The 22,761-nt window shown below is 47.9% G+C and overlaps 1 protein-coding gene across 1 annotated transcript in view; it reads right to left on the minus strand.

Moving 5' to 3' along the window:
* LOC143961338 (uncharacterized) overlaps window positions 1-22,761 on the minus strand; it is a 115,072-nt gene that overhangs the window by 24,477 nt on the left and 67,834 nt on the right. Inside the window, exon 2 of the mRNA XM_077470603.1 lies at window positions 20,489-20,562. Within this exon, the coding sequence (XP_077326729.1) occupies window positions 20,489-20,555 (67 nt within the window). The 5' untranslated portion in view covers window positions 20,556-20,562. The remainder of the gene's footprint in view (window positions 1-20,488; window positions 20,563-22,761) is intronic.

Here is a 22,761-nt window from a genome sequence, read left to right on the forward strand (position 1 = left end):
GAACAGTCCCCACTCTGCGGCGCTCGTAACCAGAACGGTCCCTGCTCTGTGGCGCTCGGGATCAGAACGGTCCCACTCTGCGATGCTCGAGGTCAGAACAGTCCCCGCACAGTGGCGCTCGGGATCAGACTGGTCCCAGCTCGGCAGTGCTCGGGATCTGATCGGTCCCTGCTCGGCTGCGCTTGGGATCTGATCGGTCACCGCTCGGTGGTGCTCAGGATCAGACCGGTCCCAGCTCGGCAGCGCTTGGGATCTGATCAGTCCCCGCTCGGTGGTGCTCGGGTTCTGATCAGTCCCCGCTTGGTGGTGCTCGGGATCAGATCGGTCCCCGCTCGGTGGTGCTCGGGATCAGATCGGTCTCCGCTCGGTGGTGCTCGGGATCAGATCGGTCCCCGCTCGGTGGTGCTCGGGATCAGAACGGTCCCCGCTCGGCGGCGCTCGTGGCTAACATTAAAATTGTGCATGCCTGACTCAAAAAGGTGGGACCTGCTATGTGACTCGGCCATACTTGGTGGCGCTGGGGATCAGAACGGTCCCCGCTCGGTGGCGCTCGGGATCAGAGCGCTCCCCGCTCTGTGACGCTTGGGATCAGAACAGTCCCCACTCTGCGGCGCTCGTAACCAGAACGGTCCCTGCTCTGTGGCGCTCGGGATCAGAACGGTCCCACTCTGCGATGCTCGAGGTCAGAACAGTCCCCGCACAGTGGCGCTCGGGATCAGACTGGTCCCAGCTCGGCAGTGCTCGGGATCTGATCGGTCCCTGCTCGGCTGCGCTTGGGATCTGATCGGTCACCGCTCGGTGGTGCTCAGGATCAGACCGGTCCCAGCTCGGCAGCGCTTGGGATCTGATCAGTCCCCGCTCGGTGGTGCTCGGGTTCTGATCAGTCCCCGCTTGGTGGTGCTCGGGATCAGATCGGTCCCCGCTCGGTGGTGCTCGGGATCAGATCGGTCTCCGCTCGGTGGTGCTCGGGATCAGATCGGTCCCCGCTCGGTGGTGCTCGGGATCAGAACGGTCCCCGCTCGGCGGCGCTCGTGGCTAACATTAAAATTGTGCATGCCTGACTCAAAAAGGTGGGACCTGCTATGTGACTCGGCCATACTTGGTGGCGCTGGGGATCAGAACGGTCCCCGCTCGGTGGCGCTCGGGATCAGAGCGCTCCCCGCTCTGTGACGCTTGGGATCAGAACAGTCCCCACTCTGCGGCGCTCGTAACCAGAACGGTCCCTGCTCTGTGGCGCTCGGGATCAGAACGGTCCCACTCTGCGATGCTCGAGGTCAGAACAGTCCCCGCACAGTGGCGCTCGGGATCAGACTGGTACCAGCTCGGCAGTGCTCGGGATCTGATCGGTCCCTGCTCGGCTGCGCTTGGGATCTGATCGGTCACCGCTCGGTGGTGCTCAGGATCAGACCGGTCCCAGCTCGGCAGCGCTTGGGATCTGATCAGTCCCCGCTCGGTGGTGCTCGGGTTCTGATCAGTCCCCGCTTGGTGGTGCTCGGGATCAGATCGGTCCCCGCTCGGTGGTGTTCGGGATCAGATCGGTCTCCGCTCGGTGGTGCTCGGGATCAGATCGGTCCCCGCTCGGTGGTGCTCGGGATCAGATCGGTCTCCGCTCGGTGGTGCTCGGGATCAGATCGGTCCCCGCTCGGTGGTGCTCGGGATCAGATCGGTCCCCGCTCGGTGGTGCTCGGGATCAGATCGGTCCCCACTCGGTAGTGCTCAGGATCAGATCGGTCCCCGCTCTGCGGCGCTCGGGATCAGAACGGTCCCCACTCTGTGGCGCTCGGGATCAGAACGGTCCCCAGTCCCCGCTCAGTGGTGCTCAGGATCAGACCGGTCCCAGCTCAGCGGCGCTCGGGATCTGATCGGTCCCCGCTCGGTGGTGCTCGGGATCTGATCGGTCCCCGCTCGGTGGTGCTCGGGATCTGATCTGTCCCCGCTCGGCGGTGCTTGGGATCTGATCGGTCCCTGCTTGGTGGTGCTTGGGATCTGATCGGTCCCTGCTTGGTGGTGCTTGGGATCTGATTGGTCCCCACGCGGCTGCTCTCGGGATCAGATCGGTCCCTGCTCAGCGGCTTTCGGGATCAGACATTCCTGGGATTAGGACCCTTGTCCCGATTTAATTTTGTCCCGGGAAATTAGTTTTTTCACGGATTTTCGCCGCCGGCCGCTAGAGGTCTGCGGCTGGCGGAGACAATGTCTCCGCCAGCAGCCATTTTAAAGAAAACAAACAATTAAGATAACATCTCTAGATAATATATAACTAAAGGAATCATCCATTATATACTAGAGAGACTAAAGAGACATCTAGTGGTGAAAGAAATTATTGCATCTTTTCTTTAATGTGATTTATTTAGCATCCATCATTATTGCCATCTAGTGGACATATATTATAGTATATGTGTATCTTGTTGGACAAGTCACTATATCAACATCAATTCATTCGACTCTCAGCAATGCCATCTAGTGGGCTTATAGTAAAACAACTTTAATTTGTCTTAGGTGATTTTCTATTGCTCTATCAATATTAGGACCAAAAATCTATTTGATAGTAAATATCATTGGAATATATTAGCATTATAAAAAAATGAATGTCAAATTAACATTTAAAATTTAAAAATAAAATAAAATATCAGCTCTAGGAAGACCACTACATTAAGCCATGAGAGAAAAAATATAAACTTAATAATTAAATATAAAACAATTAAGATCAAATTCTACACTTTTTTGTCAATATTGATTATTTTTCAGCATATTTGCACTTTATTGATATTTATTTGCACAACAATCATTGTGTGTGTGCACGGATATTTCAGCTGTTTTGCACTTTATATCACTACTTGCACTTTATTATATAAGTTATGGAATATTGAATGTTATTATTGTTCTTTATTGAATATTGTATTTTCCAAATAGTAGAAGTAAGGTAGCGCCACATAATAAGATTGCATACATGGTGCTTCATTTGCTGGTATTTAACCCGCCTTGTGGCGCAATACAGAACGCCGAGCAGCTTCTGCCCGTAAAATCACTGTGATTCTACGGGCGGGAGCATTGTTGTTTAAACCCCCGAGGTCACTTTCAGGTTTCGTGAAGCAGACGAAAGCCGGAAATGTGACGTAGGCGGCTCCGTTCCTCAGCCTGAGCGGAGCTGCAGTAAGGCGAGGGCATACATAAATATTTTTAAGCAATTGAAAATTACTAAAATGCACCCCTTTACTCACACTTTGACTTGAGCAATATGATCCATGTTTTATTTTTTATTTAGAATATATCCAGCAGCCAGGTTTTTTTTTTTATGAATAATGTTCTCAATGCTTGCAGCAGTTGTGAGCAGGAGATGTAATTTCTGCTGCAACTTGGTGACACATGCTGCTGCAATTTGGTGGTGACACATGCTGCTGCAATTTGGTGGTGACACATGCTGCTGCAATTTTGTGGGACACATGCTGCTGCAATTTGGTGGTGACACAGGCTGCTGCAATTGATGGTGACACATGCTGCTGCAATTTGATGGTGACACATGCTGCTGCAATTTGATGGTGACACATGCTGCTGCAATTGATGGTGACACAGGCTGCATTTGGTGGTGACACATGCTGCATGTAAGGAGGGACTCCCCTGGGGACACCTGATGTAAGGAGGGACTCCGCTGGGGACACCTGATGTAAGGAGGGACTCTGCTGGGGACACCTGATGTAAGGAGGGACTGCGCTGGGGACACCTGATGTAAGGAGGGACTCTGCTGGGGACACCTGCTGTAAGGACAGACTCCGCTGGGGACACCTGATGGCAGGTGTCGTGGCTAGTGACACGCTCAGGGCTCCCACTGATTCTGCATTATGGTGAGTTGAATGATTTCCATTTTATGTTACAATGTTATAATAGAAATAACACGCATCAATCATCCTGACACCATAACAACCATGGTGCCAGGATGATTGAAGTGCTAACACCAGGTGTTTGGAGTATCTTTATCTGCTGATTGTCAAACTTTTTAGAATACACATATTTCTATTGTTGTGTAGGATCTGGGCCTGCTGTCCCTCCATCCCTCTCTCCCTCTCCCTCCATCCCTCGTTCATCTCAGACATTAACTACACCACCTTAGAGCCACGCCCACTATTTCGCTGAAACCATGCCCATTTTCACCAAGTGGGAGGGGTCCAAAAGGAAGGGTGGGGTCTGGTGCCCCCCCATCCTAAAACTTCACCAGCCGCCACTGAGGCAGATAGGTCATTGCCTCAGGTAGGTAGGTAGGTCAGTGCATCAAGTAGGTAGGTAGGTCAGTGTGTGTCAGGTAGGTCAGTGTATGTGTCATTAGGTCAGAATGTGTCAGGTAGGTCAGTGTATGTCAAGTAGGTAGGTCAGTACGTGCCAGGTAGGTCAGTGTATGTCAGGTAGTTAGGTCAGTCTGTGTCAGGTAGGTCAGTATATGTCATGTAGGTAGGTCAGTACGTGTCAGGTAGGTCAGTACATGTCAGGTAGGTAGGTCACTACGTGCCAGGTATGTCAGTGTATGTCAGGTAGGTAGGTCAGTGAGTGTCAGGTAGGTCAGTGTCTGCTAGCCATTTTCAGGGCTGGACTGGGACAGAAATTTGGCCCTGGACTTCATCCAGACCGGCCCACTTACATTTTGAGTGTCCCATCAGCACCCCCTTACATCAGAGTGTCCCATTACCAGCCCCCTTACATCAGAGTGTCCCATCAGCACCCCCTTACATCAGAGTGTCCCATTAGCACCCCCTTTACATCAGAGTGTCCCATTAGCACCCCCTTACATCAGAACGTCCCATTAGCACCCCCTTACATCAGAGTGTCCCATCAACACCCCCTTACATCAGAGTGTCCCATCAGCACCCCCTTACATCAGAGTGTCCCATCAGCACCCCCTTACATTAGAGGGTCCCATGAGCATCCACCTTACATCAGAGTGTCCCATCGGCACCCCCTTACATCAGAGTGTCCCATCGGCACCCCCTTACATCAGTGTCCCATCACCAGCCCCCTTACATCAGAGTGTCCCATCACCAGCCCCCTTACATCAAAGTGTCCCATCAGCACCCCTTACATCAGAGTGTCCCATCACCAGCCCCCTTACATCAGAGTGTCCCATCACCAGCCCCCTTACATCAGAGTGTCCCATCACCAGCCCCCTTACATCAGAGTGTCCCATCACCAGCCCCCTTACATCAGAGTGTCCCATCGGCACCCCCTTACATCAGAGTGTCCCATCGGCACCCCCTTACATCAGAGTGTCCCATCGGCACCCCCTTACATCAGAGTGTCCCATCGGCACCCCCTTACATCAGAGTGTCCCATCGGCACCCCCTTACATCAGAGTGTCCCATCGGCACCCCCTTACATCAGAGTGTCCCATCGGCACCCCCTTACATCAGAGTGTCCAATCGGCACCCCCTTACATCAGTGTCCCATCGGCACCCCCTTACATCAGTGTCCCATCACCAGCCCCCTTACATCAAAGTGTCCCATCAGCACCCCTTACATCAGAGTGTCCCATCACCAGCCCCCTTACATCAGAGTGTCCCATCACCAGCCCCCTTACATCAGAGTGTCCCATCACCAGCCCCCTTACATCAGAGTGTCCCATCAGCACCCCCTTACATCAGAGTGGCCCACTGAGCCATCGGCCCACGGGAAACTCCCGGTAGTCCCGATGGCCAGTACATGCCTGGCCACTTTCCTATTGGCCCCTCTCCTTCCAGAAGGTTACATCCCCTCAGATGTTGTAATTGTGATACCAAAAAATAGCTCCAGGAACGTGGAACCGCGACACCCCTTTTTTCCTTCGCCAGTTGTAATACCCTGTAGTTTTATCCTAGGTTGTTTCTTTTTCCATATTAGTTCCCTAAAGATTACATCTATCATTTTGAAACCATTGTTTTGGTATCCTAAGTGGCGAGTTGTGTAATATATATATAGGAGTTGCGGCACCCAGATCACCTTTATCAGAGTACATCTTCCTGCTAATGACAAAGGTAAACGGCACCACATCCCTCCCTTACATTTAAATCTTTCCTTTAAGAGAACTAGATTATTATTAATATACTGTTTAGGGTTTGCAGTTATATATACTCCCAAATATTACATTTTATTAACTTTTTCCATTTGTGGAACCCCAACAGGTGACGAGGTCTCAATAGGATCTACTGGTAGGAGTATTGATATTATCCCAATTTATCTTTAGACCGGAAATCTGTCCAAAATCTTTGATCGTATCCAATGCTGCAATTAGGGGGGATTGAGTGTCCCCCATAAATAAGAGTATGTCATCTGCATACAGTGCCAATCGTTTCTCTCCTGATGTTCTCTTAAACCCTTTGATATTTACCGATGATCGAATAGTTATAGCCAGTGGTTCCATCGCCAGGGAGAAGAGCAGGGGCGATAGAGGACACCCCTGTCTCCCCCCCCCCCCCCCCGGGTTAATGGAAATACCTTCTGAACACTCATTGTTTATTTTAACTTTAGCTTTGGGTTTGTTTTACCCATTTAACAAACCCTGGCCCAAAAGCTGCCAGAACCTGCCATAGATAGTGCCGCTCCAAGCTATCAAAAGCCCTGGCTGCACCCAATGATAATATGGCCCTTGATCCTGTGTCAATCGTCGGAGCTTGCAAATGTAAGTATACCCGCCTTATGTTTATACTAGCTGCCCTATTCGGAACAAATCCCGACTGATCAGGATGTATTGTACACATTTTGAGATTATCTTCTTTAACCCAGAGGCCGGTATCCCTGCTAGGATTTTCATATCAGTACCCAGCCAAGGACATTGGCCCTGTAGGAAGAAGGGTCTAGCGGGTCCTTCCCCTCGTTTGGTTTGACTATAATTTTAGATTCCATCATTGATGGTGGCAACCTACCCTCTTCCATTGCTCCATTAAATACCTCCACCAGTTCGGACAGCAATACTTCTCCATATTTTTTATATACCTATCTATATAAATGTCTGGCCCTGAAGCCTTGTGGTTCGCCAGTGCTACAACTATCTGTTGTACCAAAACTAGGAGGGCATCCAACATCTCCCTGTCCTCATCGGTGAGGTGTGGAATCTCCAAACCCTGAAAGAAACTCCACATCTCCCCATCTACTGCTTGAGACTAAGTACTATACAAAGTTCTGTAATATTCTTTGAATTTGTCTATAATTTCAGGTGTATATTTGCGGTAACCCTTCCTTCTCTTGTCCTAATTTCTGGAATAACCATGGTAGATTTATATGTTTTCTACCAATAATTCCACTAAATGTCCTACACTCTCTCCTTCTTCAAAAAAATTCCACTCCCCTTTATAATGTTCTTCTCCTTGATATATTGTTAAAGTGGTTGTAAGCCCTTACAAACCACTTTGACCTACAGGTAAGCCTAGATTAAGGCTTACCTGTAGGTCCAATAAATAAAGTGCCTTGCGAAAGTATTCGACCCCCTTGAACTTTTCAACCTTTTGCCACATTTCAGACTTCAAACATAAAGATATAAAATTTTTATTTTTTGTGAAGAATCGCCAACAAGTGGGACACAATTGTGAAGTGGAATGAAATCTATTGGATAATTTAAACTTTTTTAGCAAATAAAAAACTGAAAAGTGGTGCGTGCAAAATTATTCGGCCGCTTTACTTTCAGTGCAGCAAACTCACTCCAGAAGTTCAGCGAGGATCTCTGAATGATCCAATGTTGTCCTAAATGACTGATGGTGATAAATAGAATCCACCTGTGTGTAATCAAGTCTCTGTATAAATGCACCTGCTCTGTGATAGTCTCAGGGTTCTGTTGAAAGCGCAGAGAGCATCATGAAGACCAAGGAACATACCAGGCAGGTTCGTAATACTGTTGTGGAGAAGTTTAAAGCCGGATTTGGATACAAAAAGATTTCCCAAGCTTTAAACATCCCAAGGAGCACTGTGCAAGCAATCATTTTGAAATGGAAGGAGTATCAGACCACTGCAAATCTACCAAGACCTGGCCGTCCCTCTAAACTTTCAGCTCAGACAAGGAGAAGACTGATCAGAGATGCAGCCAAGAGGCCCATGATCACTCTGGATGAACTGCAGAGAACTACAGCTGAGGTGGGAGAGTCTGTCCATAGGACAACAATCAGTCGTACACTGCACAAATCTGCCCTTTATGGAAGAGTGGCAAGAAGAAAGCCATTTCTCAAAGATATCCATAAAAAGTCTCGTCTAAAGTTTGCCACAAGCCACCTGGGAGACACACCAAACATGTGGAAGAAGGTGCTCTGGTCAGATGAAACCAAAATCCAACTTTTTGCCCACAAAGCAAAACTATATGTTTGCAGTAAAAGCAACACAGCTCATCACCCTCAACACACCATCCCCACTGTCACACATGGTGGTGGCAGCATCATGGTTTGGGCCTGCTTTTCTTCAGAAGGGACAGGGAAGATGGTTAAAATTGAGGGGAAGATGGATGCAGCCAAATACAGGACCATTCTGGATGAAAACCTGTTGGAGTCTGCAAAAGACCTGAAACTGGGACAGAGATTTATCTTCCAACAAGACAATGATCCCAAACATACAGCAAAATCTACAAAGGAATGGTTCACAAATAAACGTATCCAGGTGTTAGAATGGCCAAGTCAAAGTCCAGACCTGAATCCAATCGAGAATCTGTGGAAAGAGCTGAAAACTGCTGTTCACAAACGCTCTCCATCCAACCTCACTGAGCTCCAGCTGCTTTGCAAGGAAGAATGGGCAAGAATTTCAGTCTCTCGATGTGCAAAACTGATAGAGACATACCCCAAGCGACTTGCATTCTATCTTAGCCATTCTGATTGCATCCTTATATTTCTTGTTCCATTCTTTCTAAAGTTGGAATGCTGATGATGATCCCCCAGCCTTGTATTTTTTGAAGGCCTTCTTCTTTGCTTTTATATACATTTTTACATTGGAGTTAAGCCATCCAGGACTTTGCATTGGCTAAAGCCCTTATTTAATATGCTCTTAAGCAAACCCATCTCTTCTCCGTATTCTTTGTTCTTAAGATTTTATCCCATTTAGTATTGTGACAAACCCCTGTCCTCAACAGGACTATGTTTGCCATAAATGCTTCCTTTGTCCAGAACAGCACTAACCGAGACCCATTAGCCCACTCAGTCACCAGCCGTAACTCAGTGTAGGGAAAACAACAACATCAAAACTCCTTTATTCCAGCACGTTGCCACAGATTTACAACTCAGAGACACTGCCCCACCCTTTTCATTTTTTTATTAGTTAAAAAAGTTTCAAAAGGGGGCGCATGCGCGAAGCCTAACATGGTGGACGTTCCCTGCTAGAGCTCCGCACTCCCCGCCGCCAATTCGGGCTCCGAATAGCTGTACGGGCCACTACTGAGACCAGCACTCGCACGCACTATCTCCACAAGAGCTCCAGCTCCCACCGGGATGGTGCTGACGGGTCGCCGGGGCAAGCACAAAGCTAAACCGTTCAAGGAAGCTTTAGCCCGCGCCTCCTCTAAGATGGCGGCGAAGGCCCTATCTAAAGAACTGGCAGCATGTCCCGCAGCAATGGATCAGCTGCATGATGAGGAAGACGAGGACACAGATTTTCGTGTCGGCAGCCCCCCTGCGATTCCACTTTCAGGTATGGATCAAACAGCTTTTCTGCATCACATGGAACTCATGCTCCAAAAAGCCCTGAAAACAACCTCTGACCAAATCACTAGCAGGCTATCACGGGAAATCCGTGAAATAGGCCAGCGTACCACCGACCTGGAGGCCAGAGTAGATGACATTGAGCTCACCCTGCAGGATCATGCACAAGAACACGCCGCACACCGGGAGGAGAACGCCTCTTTGCTCTCACGCCTGGAAGACGCCGAGAACCGCTCCCGCAGGTCGAATCTCAGGCTCCGGGGAATCCTTGAAGTGGTTGATGACGTCCAATCATTCACCACTGCATTATTTCAGGAGTTGTCCCCCTCGATACCCATAGAACGCTTGGAGTTCGATCGCATTCACAGAGCCCTTACACGCTGTCAGACCGATGGGCCACCGCGGGATATTATAGTAAAGCTGCACTTCTTTCGTACTAAAGAACAGCTTCTTGCAGCTGCCCGCAACAAGGAAGGTTTAGTGTTCCAGGGGCACTCATGTCAACTTTTCTCTGATCTGGCTCCTCTCACCAGAGCTATGAAACCGCAACTGCAAGTTCTCCTCCATCACCAGATTAAATACACCTGGCGTTTTCCGTTCGCCTTGCAATTTTCATATCAAGGCCACATGCATTCCTGCTCTACCCTGGAATCACTGCAGCGCCTATTGGAGACCCTACATCTTGCAACTCCAGATCACCGTTCGGACACCACACTCCCTTGTACCCCTGCCCGTACTGCCGCACACCCGTACTCAGCTACTCCGAATCGCTCCAGATCAGGGCCTTCTTCTATCCGGAAAGGGACCCCAGCAAGACTGTAGGGTGACCATCTCTCCACTCCAAAAACTCGTCCTCCTCGTTGAACTTCTATATCTTGCTACCGCAGGTTTTTCTCCAGTTCTTGGGTCCCCCTTCCCGGCGAATACGGTTTCATATACCTTGAAGAGCCCGGTCTCCTCTATCCTGTTTCCACCTTAGACCGTGCCTTGGGGGACCAGAATTTGGTATGTACTGTATTACCCTACTTGGATTTTTGTTCCCCTTATTGCAATTACTGACCCGAACAGCACACAATCTCTCTCTGTCAACCCTGTTGTCTCCCCTCAACAGGGCAGCATCTATGCTTTAGAGACAATTTGGTAAAGTTATCTGGTATGACTACATAAGAAGATGATACTCCCATCTTCCCCTCCCCCCCCTTCCCCCCTTTTTTTTATCTCTCCTTCCCTTCCCCCCCCCCTATTCCTATTGGTTTTACAATACTGATAACTATGGATCTTTATGTTGCTTTATAGGAATTCTGTATATTTTTTTTCTTATGTGTTATTGACAGTTTCTTGAGTTTGTTACTATGTTTTTAACTGCCTCTCCCGTTGGCGTCGGGGAGCAGTCACTGCTCCCCCCTTACTGTGCACCCACTCCTCAATCTATTAAGACCGCGGAGTCTGTGCACCTACTTGTTGGGCGTTTTGTCCTACCCTCCCATGATACCCGTGTTCATGTCTTGCCTAACATACTGTACACCCCACTCCCCGCCCAGTCTCTCACCTTGCTTTCTTCTCTTCTCCAATCTTTGCCCTTTTTTTCTTGGCTGGTCTGCCCATGTGGCCCACACGTTTTTCTATAACCTCCCTAACCCCTTTCCTGTATGGGCCCCATAAATATACTCTCCCTCAATGTCAAAGGACTAAACTCCCCAAATAAAAGGGTTAAGGCTGTCCAAAATTTTGCCTCATTAAAAGCTGGTATTATTGCCCTCCAGGAAACACATTTTTCGCTTAAGCACATCCCTAAATACTTTAGTTCACGCTATCCCCAGGTTTTTACTGCCTCGGCGGCCTTTAAGCATAGGGGAGTCCTTTTGGCTTTTCACCACACGCTTTCCTTTACCCCCACAGTTGAATTAAGAGACCCGGAGGGCCGATATCTAGTCCTAGTAGGCCAATTACAAGATGTTGACGTCACACTTGTGTCCTATTATGCCCCCAACACCAATCCGAACCCTTTCTTCTCTCACCTCCTACAAGTTGTTAAATTGCATTGCAAAGGTACACTCTTTATGTGTGGTGATTCTAACCTGACACTCCTTCCCCACTTAGATAAATCTCCCTACTCAGCTGAACATCAAAGCCTATCGACACAATTTCGCAAACAACTCCAAAAAGCCTCCCTTATTGACACCTGGAGAGAATGTAACCCAGTTAAGAAAAACTTTACGTTTTATTCATACCCACATAATTCCTTTTCAAAAAGGATTGACCATATCTTTACTCCAGTGGCCTCCTTCCCAATTGTGCTCCAGTCCGTGATCTGTCCGATCACCTGGTCGGATCACTGTGCAGTAATCATGACAATCTCTTCACTAATCCCCCAGCCCAAGGATAGAGTCTGGTGCATGAACGAGTCCCACTTGACTAATCAATCCTATTGCTTTGATATCCAACAGGCCCTTAAAGAGTACTTACATTTTAACTCATCCCCTGATGTTTCCCCAATCCTCCTCTGGGAGGCGCACAAGCCTGTTATCAGGGGCAAATGTATCTCAGTAGCCAATCATCTTAAGAGAGATAAGCAACAGAAGTTAAACTCCCTGGAAGCGGACTATCGTCTCCAATTCCTCCAGTTCCAAACCTCCCCCACTGATTCTAATAGGACGACTCTTGAAAAGACTAAATTGGAACTGGACCTCTTATTGGCTGAATCTGCCGAGAAAACATTACGCCGATCTAACCACACTATCTACACTAAAGCTAACAAACTTGACACATTTATGGCCCTACGCCTCCGCCTGGAACGTTTCCATAAACCCATCAGACTTAAAATGGCTTGCGGCACCCACACGAGTAACCCTGAGAGGGTGCTCCTGGAATTCCGCAAAAGGCTTGCGACCCTATACAAATCGAAGCCTCATTTTCAACCGCACCATGCAGAGTCTCTGTTCCACGATCTGTCGCTACCTAAGTTGTCTTTATCGAACAGGACCTCCTTGGAGAGTCCGATCACGGTTGAGGAGGTTCTGGGGGCCATAAAAACCCTTAAACCAAACAAACGCCCCGGTCCAGATGGCCTGCCTAGTACCTATTATAAGAAATTTGCAGATGTTTTGGCCCCACTTCTTACTAACACCTTTAACGCTCTCTTACGCCAGCAAACTTTTGGCAGGGACACATTGACAGCCATGATTTCTATGATACCTAAACCTAACACAGATGATACCCTTTGGTCCAATTTCAGACCCATCTCGCTACTTAATGTAGACGTAAAAATCCTAGCCAAAATTTTAGCATTACGACTCAACCCCATTATCGGTAAGCTGATCCACAAGGACCAAGTGGGGTTCATCCCCAAGCACCAAGCCAGTGATAATATACGCAGGGTCATCCTGCTTCAACATATTGCCAGAACGCGCAAAGTACCTATGCACCTATTGTCGTTGGACATTAGGAAAGCGTTCAACACTGTTTCCTGGTTGTATCTACACTTTATACTAGAAAGTTGGGGTTTTGGCCCCCACTTTCTCCAGTGGATCAAAGCCTTATACACCAACCCTCTGGCCTTTGTGAGGTACTCGGGGTTTCGCTCTGAGTGCTTTCCGATCCAGAGAGGAACTAGACAAGGTTGCCCCTTGTCCCCATTGCTGTTTGCCCTGGCGATTGAGCCCTTAGCGGCACTCGTCCGGGCAAACCCTGATATCTGGGGCTTGGAATTGGCGTCGACGACACATAAAATTTGTTTGTTCGCCGACGACGCCCTTTTGTTTGTTACGTCTCCTCACACCACGCTTCCAAATCTCATCCAGCTTCTAGACAAATTTGCCTTGGTCACAGGCCTTGAGGTCAATCAAGCCAAATTGAGGGCCCTCAATGTGTCCCTGCCATCTGAGGTACTCACCCAGCTCCAACATAATTTTCCCTTCCAGTGGTCTACTTTTTCTCTATCCAATCTAGGTATAAAACTTACTAGCACACCCTCAGAGCTTTTCCGAGCCAACTACCTCCCCATGCTAACACATCTATCCTCTCTTCTTCATGACTGGCGCCCCCCTGTGTATCTCCTGGCTCGGACGCATCGCGGCTGTCAAGATGACCCTGCTTCCGAAACTTCTCTATTTATACAGAGTCTTACCAATAGCAATTCCCCCCTATTTCCACCGCGTCATTCAGAGCAGAGTGTTTAAATACATATGGGGTACCACAAGGCCTAGAGTCCCCAAAGCTGTTCTGCTCCGTAGTAAAGCAACGGGTGGTCTGGGAGTACCCAATTTTGTGAGATACTACCAAGCAGCCCAGCTGGCCCAAATGGCCTTATATCACACTAAAGAAGAAATACCCATCTAGGTAAGTTTAGAATCGGTTGAGGTTCACCCCATAGGTATATCTAACCTGTTATGGCTCCCAGCCTCACATGACGCTCTATGACTAACCCTATAACCCTACATACGCTTAGACTCTGGGACAGATTGAGGACCCCATTCAAATTATGTTCTTTGCACTTTCCACTCCTATCTTTCTTAGGTCACCCCCATTTCTATCCCGCCTACTCGGAGCCTCTGTCATTTCAAGCATGGGCCCGTGCGGGACTGAGTCGTATTTGTGATTTGATAGAAGGTAACTCTGTTATGTAATTTTCTTTGCTTCAAGCCCGGACACAACTACCTCCTAGAGAGTGCTTCCGATATTTACAAATCTCCCACTTTTTACACTCAATCATAAGCCCTGGCTCTGATCTGGGCTCCAGATCCGTGTTTTGAGGAAATATGCGACTCAGACCCCCACGCCCCAGGTATCATATCCCGCCTCTATTCTCACCTCACCTCCCTCCCGTCTGCTACCCACACTATACATGCCAATGGACCACTGACCTCTCGATAGAGCTGGACCATGAAGACTGGGCCAGAATTTGGGACAATACTAGGATATCCTCTCAGAACATTGTCGCCCTCAAAGCAAACTATAAAGTTCTTATGCGCTGGTACTTAGTGCCAGTCCGGATTGCCAAATTCTTACCATCACACTCCCCAAACTGTTTCTGGAACTGTGGAGAGCGGGGCACCCACCTGCATATCTGGTGGACCTGTCCCATCGTGCATGACTTCTGGGCGACAGTGTTCCAAATGATCTCAAAATTGTTTCGAGAAATTTTTAATCCCGACCCATTGTTGGCCCTCCTCAATAACATCCCTACAGACCTCACTAAAGCACAACAACAACTGTTTTTACAAGTTACCACAGCGGCCAAACAGACTATCGCTAAGGCGCGGAAAAGCCCTACTTTACATATAGCCGAGGTTAAGAATAGGGTCACCCGGGCAATGATCCATAGTAAGATCGAAGCCACTATAATGGATAAGATCCCTCGTCATGTTAGAATATGGCAACCCTGGATTGATCATTTCCTACCCCCAAATTTTGATGACCATCTACTGATACCGTGATTTGCATTATTATACCAAAAATCTAACAAGCATATCAATGTGGGTCCGCATGGGCGGCCCGGCCACTTTATTTCTCTCTCCCTCCTGTCCTTTTCCCAAGCCTTACTTACCCAACTTATGCCCCGTACACACGAGAGGGATTAAGTCTGACAGACCTCCAAAGGAGTTCCGCCGGAGTTCCGCCGGAGTTCTGGCGGACTTTTCGACCGAACGGACTTGGCCACACACCATCACACCAAACTCCGACGGAGTCGAACGTGATGACGTACGACTGGATTCGACGTAGGAAGTTCATAGACAGTAGCCAATAGCTGCCCTAGCGTCGGATTTAGTCCGCCGGAGTAGCACACACACGAGCGAATTTTTCGAAGGGACCGGGTCCGGCGGAGTTCCGTCGGGAAAATTTGAAGCATGCTTCATTTCTAAAGTCCGTCAGACTTTAGCGGAGCTAAAGTCCGTTGCAGCCCACACACGATCGGATAGTCTGACGGACTCAGCCCGTCGGACTTTGGATGTCGAAAAGTCCGCTCGTGTGTACGGGGCTTATGTATTCCTCCTTTCTTTTTCTTCCTTTTTCTCCTCCCTATTGCCCCCCCCCCCCCCCCCTTCGCTACATTTCCGGTTGACATGTACGTTCACCCCTAAGGTTTAGCTCTCTTGATCCTCTCAACCATACATTGGAACCCTGTTTTATACGGTTTACTTCGGTTGAGGCTTTAGCCTCGTATTGGTTGTAACTCACAATGTTACACGATTCAGAGAAATGCACAAAGTACTTGCGTTACTGTTGAGCTAAATTGTTTATGCACACCGCATTAAGCTACACCTATACTGTACTTTTTTCTTCTGTACTGTACTTGTTACCAATAAAACCTTTGAAAAGAAAAAAGTTTCAAAAATCCAATAGATTTCGTTCCACTTCACAATTGTGTCCCACTTGTTGGTGATTCTTCACAAAAAATAACAATTTTATATCTTTATGTTTGAAGCCTGAAATGTGACAAAAGGTTGAAAAGTTCAAGGGGGCCGAATACTTTCACAAGGCACTGTATATTGTTAACACCACTAGCGAGTGGTCTGAAAACCCTCTGGGCATATATTTAATATTCTTGATATAGCTTAACATATCTTCTCTACCTGGGGCCAAGTCAATCCTTGAAAGTGTATAGTGAGTTTTTGAAAAGCACGTGTAGCTCCCTGAGGGTTTTGGTCGGGGAGCTCCTCACTAAATTCCTTGTCAGGAGTAGCTACTGTATTTAATTGTTAGGAATCCATTGATTTCTCTCTAAGTTTGGCCTGGTTGTATTTCTCTCTCCTACCACTAGGTGGCTGGGCACTTGGTGGTACTAGATCTGAGAAGGACAACTCAAGGTCAGGTTATGGGTATATGGGGTATCTCAGCCAATGGGCAGGGGTTTTCTTGAATCCCTTGGCCTGCTGGGAGAACCTATATATTTGGGTGGAGTCCAGTGATCTATGTTCTGTGCCACCCAGACTGCTGTCAGGGTGGACGTGTGTCATATGCCCTGGGCTGCTAGGCTGGAGATTGGGCCTATCCTGGGGGGCGTCTGGTTGCTAGGCTATGTGAGGGCCTATCCAGGAGCAAGAGAGCAGCGCAGGGTTGGGACTGCGGCTTGCAGTCCAACCAGAAGTGACGGTTCTGCCGGCCGGAGAACCTGTCATCAGGGGTGGACTGACAACTCATGGGGCCCCCGAGCAATAGGAGATTATGGGGCCCCCAGGCAATCCGAGATTATGGGGCCACACAGTATACACACACAGTATACAATCACACAGTATACATATACATGTACACACAGTATACACAGATATGTTTCTATTGGCTGAGAAGGCACTGGAGAGGTGGGGAAGCTATCATCTCAGGATTTTTAGACCAAAAGGATGTCGGTGAGGGACATTTCAGAGACAGATGTAAAATAAACACAGTATTTCCCATACTGTCCCTGGTTTTACTGAGGCTGGCAACCCTGATGGGGCCCCCTATTGGGTCGGGGCTCTCGTGCAGTGCCCGAGTGGCCCAATGGTCAGTCCGCCCCTGCCTGTCATGGTCAGAGATAGACATGTGCAGAGTAAAATATTTTGTTTCGAAATTTCGTTTTCGTCCGAAAACGTAATTTATTTAGTTACTCCCGAAATTCGTTTTTATTTATTTATTAAAGTGAAACAGTAAAAGTGTAATATTCCTTTAAATTTTGTAGGGGGGGTTGTCTATAGTATGCCTGTGAAGGGGCGCATGTTTCCTGTGCTTAGAACTGTCCCTGCACAAAGTGTCATTTATGCAGGAAAAAAAGTCCTTTAAAATCACTCGCAGCTATTATGAATTGTCAGCTCCGTAATACAGAGAACACTCATTGAAAGTCATTGATAAAAAAATAAATAAATAAATAAATAAAAGCGTTTGGGTCCCCCAAATTCAATTACCAGCCCCTTCAGGACTGGTATGGATATTAAGAGGAACCCTGCCTCAAATTTAAGAAAAAAATTGACGTGGGGTTCCCCCTAAATATCCATAACCAGACCCTTCAGGTCTGGTATGGATATTAAGGGGAACCCCGCGTCAAATGTAAAAAAAAAATTGACGTGGGGGTCCCCCTAAAAATCCATACCAGACCCTTTATCCGAGCACGCAACCTGGCAGGCCGCAGGAAAAGCGGGGGGGGCGAGAGAGCAGCCCCCCCTCCCTCCTGAACCGTACCAGGCCACATGCCCTCAACATTGGGAGGATGCTTTGGGGGTCTGTGACCCCTCAAAGCACCTTGTCCCCATGTTGATGAGGACAAGGGCCTCATCCTCACAACCCTGGCCGGTGGTTGTGAGGGTCTGCGGGCGGGGGGCTTATCAGAATCTGGAAGCCCCCTTTAACAAGGGGACCCCCAGATCCCGGCCCCCCCTGTTTTAAATGGTAAGGGGGTACAAAAGTACCCTTACCATTTAACAAAGAAAGTGTAAAAAATAGTTAAATAAAACAAACACACTTTTGAAAAATTCCTTTATTAAAAATAAAAAAAAAATAAAAAAAAGATTCCGGCGGCGGTAATCCACTCTTGCTATCCAGCGACGGACGATCATCTTTCCAGTGATGGCTCATCTGAATCAGCGCAGAGAATCCATCCTTCTTCTGTCTCCATGGAGGAGACACTGCAGGAATTCCGGTGGCCTGACGTTTCTTATATACGGAGGGTGGGGCCACCCGTCACCTGACCCCGCCCCCTCTGATGCAAGGGGAAACCCGGGGTTTTTCCGTGACGTATGAGTGACCCCGCCCCCTCTGATGTAACGGAAACCTGCCTGTGTTACATCAGAGGGGTGCGGGGTCACCCATACTTCACAGGGAACCCCGGGTTTCCCTTGCGTCAGAGGGCGGCGGGGTCAGGGGACGGGTGGCCCCGCCCTCCATATATAAGAAACGTCAGGCCGTCGGAATCCTTGCAGTGTCTCCACCATGGAGACAGAAGAAGGATGGATACGCTGCACTGGATGAGATGAGCCATCGCTGGAGAGATGACCGTCCGTCGCTGGATAGCAAGAGTGGATTACCGCCGCTGGAAATCTTTTTTTATTTTTTTTATTTTTAATAAAGGAATTTTTCAAAAGTGTGTTTGTCTTATTTAACTATTTTTTACACTTTCTTTGTGAAATGGTAGGGGTACTTTTGTACCCCCTTACCATTTCAAACGGGGGGGGCCGGGATCTGGGGGTCCTCTTGTTAAAGGGGGCTTCCAGATTCTGATAAGCCCCCCGCCCGCAGACCCTCACAACCACCGGCCAGGGTTGTGAGGATGAGGCCCTTGTCCTCATCAACATGGGGACAAGGTGCTTTGAGGGGTCACAGACCCCCAAAGCAATCTCCCAATGTTGAGGGCATGTGGCCTGGTACGGTTCAGGAGGGAGGGGGGCCGCTCTCTCGTCCCCCCCTCTTTCCTGCGGCCTGCCAGGTTGCGTGCTCGGATAAAGGGTCTGGTATGGATTTTTAGGGGGACCCCCACGTCAATTTTTTTTTACATTTGACGCGGGGTTCCCCTTAATATCCATACCAGACCTGAAGGGTCTGGTTATGGATATTTAGGGGGAACCCCACGTCAATTTTTTTCTTAAATTTGAGGCAGGGTTCCCCTTAATATCCATACCAGACCTGAAGGGCCTGGTAATTGAATTTGGGGGACCCCCACGCTTTTTTATTTATTTATTTATTTATTTTTTATCAATGACTTTCAATGAGTGTTCTCTGTATTACGGAGCTGACAATTCATAATAGCTGCGAGTGATTTTAAAGGACTTTTTTTCCTGCATAAATGACACTTTGTGCAGGGACAGTTCTAAGCACGGGAAACATGTGCCCCTTCACAGGCATACTATAGACACCCCCCCCTACAAAATTTAAAGGAATATTACACTTTTACTGTTTCACTTTAATCATTATTAAAATCACTGCTCCCGAAAAACTTTTAAAACTTTTTTTTGCATTGATACATGTCCCCTGGGGCAGGACCCGGGTCCCCAAATTCTTTTTAGGACAGTAACTTGCAGAATCTTTTCTCTCTGTCAAATCTTTTCTCTCTGTCGAATATTTTCTCTATATAATCTTGGACTAATAGAGGTAAGGTTAGGCACATTCGACCACAGGTTCTATAGACAGATTGTTATTGTCAGAGTCATGTCGAATCTCCTATTCTATATCGAACTGTTGTAACAATGAAAACGAAAATAAAGCATTTATTTATGTCGGATCTTTCATTTTTCGGATTTTGTGCTTTCGTTATCGTTTGTCAAAACGAAAACGAAAATACCTGAAATTCGGACGAAAATGCATTCGGACGAAAACGAATGCACATGTCTAGTCAGAGGTAGAAGGAGAGCTGTCGCCACAAAGGGACCAATCACCTTTACCTTTAGGGACCCCAGTGAGTAACTGAAGCAAAGTAACAGAACAGCATTCTCACTGACAGAGCTTGAGATATTTTACCAAAAAGAAGAAGAATGGGCAGAAATGTTCCTCTCTAGATGTGCAAAGCTGGTAGAGACACCCCCAAAAAGACTTGTAGAGAAAGAGGGTTCTACAAAGTATTGAATCCGGGGGGCGCCATACATATGCCCCTCCCCCACACTTTTCACATATTTATTTGTATCATTTTCCTTCCAGTTTACAATTATGTGTCACTTTGTGTTGGTCTATCACATAAAATCCCAATAAAATGCATTTACACCTTTTGGTTGGAACATGACAACATGTGGGAAATATCAAGGGGTATGAATACTTTTTCAGGGCACTGTACCTCTGCCTGAACAGAGAAGAGCCCACTGGAGGAGAACACGGAGGGGACACATTGCTGTAGTCAGGGTACCTAAGATATGTACTCTGATAATAATACTGTATTATCACCTCTATATAATGTTCTTACATACCTCTGCCTGGACATAGAAGAGCCCACAGGAGGAGGACACGGAGGGGGCACATTGCTGTGGTCATCATATTGGGTCTGTGTGAGAAAAGAGAAATTACAGAGAAATTAAGGAAGATGACTTGGCATTTTCTCATTTCACATAATTATAGACTGTATGGGAACTCGCCATCAATGTCCATTAAACATTTGCTGCACCCAGAACTGATCATTCAGTATTTTGAAGAGAGGTAAACCATCAGACTATCCTTTCTATCTCTCGGGACATTATCGCTGAGATCTCTGTGCTGAGTTTCCTCACACCTGATATGCCCATCAAAAGGAGTGTTGAACATTCTTGCTGGAATATTTTATGTTGTATTTGAGATAATACAAGATGAGAAGTGGAACTACCCCAAGGTAGGCAGAAGCATCCACATTCCCATGTGGAGTGGAACAGTCTTGGGATCTATGGAATAGAGATCTGACAGAGAAGACAATTCCCCCAAAGCAGGATAATTCCGTCCTCTCCACTCTCGAGGAAAGGATACGCCACTCATATCCAGCATACCCGCAGACAACTGCCAGCCAAAACTATCTCAGTGCTAAAGAAGCATCTGCACACAATGCCTGATCTTCACCATCATGAATAACCTCTCAGCTAAGAGGAGATCTATCTACCCGATAGACGCTGTACTTTACAGACCTCAGTTGGGATCCCACACCAACCACACTCAACTAACACAAAAACCAAAAGAGAAAAAATACCTTCAACCAAAAAGCTGGACCATACATATTATGCAATGGAGAAACCCACCTTCTCTGAGATGGAGACCAAGACCACCGCAGAGGAGAGACATGGAGGAGATGAGGACCACCTTCAACATTTTGCACAGAAAGCTGATGTGACGGCACTAAAAACACCATAGAAAACAGGAAATGGTCTGAATCCACTTTGTCCCATGTAAGTCGCTTGCTACAAGGCATGTACTATAGTGGTCAACGTTGTGGACACCTATGCAACATTTTGTGTACCCCGGTCTGCAGCTGCAGTAGAAGAAAAAGGGTCTTTGTGAGTATGCTGCCCCACGAGTTACTCACTCCACCACTGCTGTAGGAGAGACTGATATCACATAATGCACAGAGGCTGGTGTTTAACCACTTGCTTACTGGGCACTTAAACCCCCCCCCCCCTCCTGCCCAGACCGATTTTCAGCTTTCAGCGCTGACGCACTTTGAATGACAATTGCGCGGTCATACAACACTGTACCCACATGACATTTTTTATCATTTTTTCCCCACAAATAGATCTTTCTTTTGGTGGTATTTAATTCCAGCTCGGAGTTTTATTTTTTGCTAAACAAACAAAAAAAGATGCAAAAAAAATAAATAAAAAATCATGTTTAATAGTTTGTTATAAAATTTAGCAAACAGGTCATTTTTCTCCTTCATTGAAATGCTCTGATGAGGCGGCACTGGTGGGCACTGATAGGCTGCACTGGTGGGCACTGATAGGCACAGTTAAGGTGGCACTGATAGGCACAGATAAGGCAGCACTGATGGGCACAGATAAGGCGGCACTGATGGGCAAAGATGGGCACAGATAAGATGGGCACAGATGGGTGGCACGGATGGGCACGGATAGGTACCACTGATAGATGGGACTGATGGGCAGTGATAGGTGGCTCTGATAGGTGGCACTGCTGGGCACTGATGGGCGGCACTGATGGCACTGATGGGCACTGGTAGATGACACTGATGTGCATGGATATGTGGCATATGAGGTGCAGCACTGTTGTTGAAGCAGATTGTGGGCACTGATAGGTGGCACTGTGGGCACTGATGGGTGGCACTATGAGCATTGATGGGTGGGACTATTGGCACTATGGGCACTAAGGGATGGTATTTATTTAGGTGGCACTGGCAGGGGGCAGGTGGGCACTGATGATTTGGCCGTGATCGGTCCTGAAGTCCCTCTCATGGCCGCCGGTGATCACCTTTTTTTTTTCTCCTTGCGCTGTCAGCGTGAGGAGGAAAAATCGCAGATTACTGGCTCTGTTGTGATCACATGATTAGCTGTCATTGGCTGACAGCTGATCATGTGGTAAGGGGTCGGGATCGACCCCTTGCTCCGATCTGTGATCAGACGAGTCTCATAGACTCACTGATCATAGAGCGCGCCGCGTGTGCCCCTCGGGGGGCGCAGGCCGCTCGTGCACGAGACAACGTCAATAGACATAGACCCGGCAAAGCAGGTCCGCGCTGTAGCCGTCATTCGGCTATAGCGCGGATCTCAAG

The sequence above is a fragment of the Lithobates pipiens genome, unplaced genomic scaffold (assembly GCF_037356315.1).
Source record: "Lithobates pipiens isolate NorthernLeopardFrog02 unplaced genomic scaffold, aLitPip1_a1.2 Scaffold_111, whole genome shotgun sequence".
Lineage (NCBI taxonomy): Eukaryota > Metazoa > Chordata > Amphibia > Anura > Ranidae > Lithobates > Lithobates pipiens.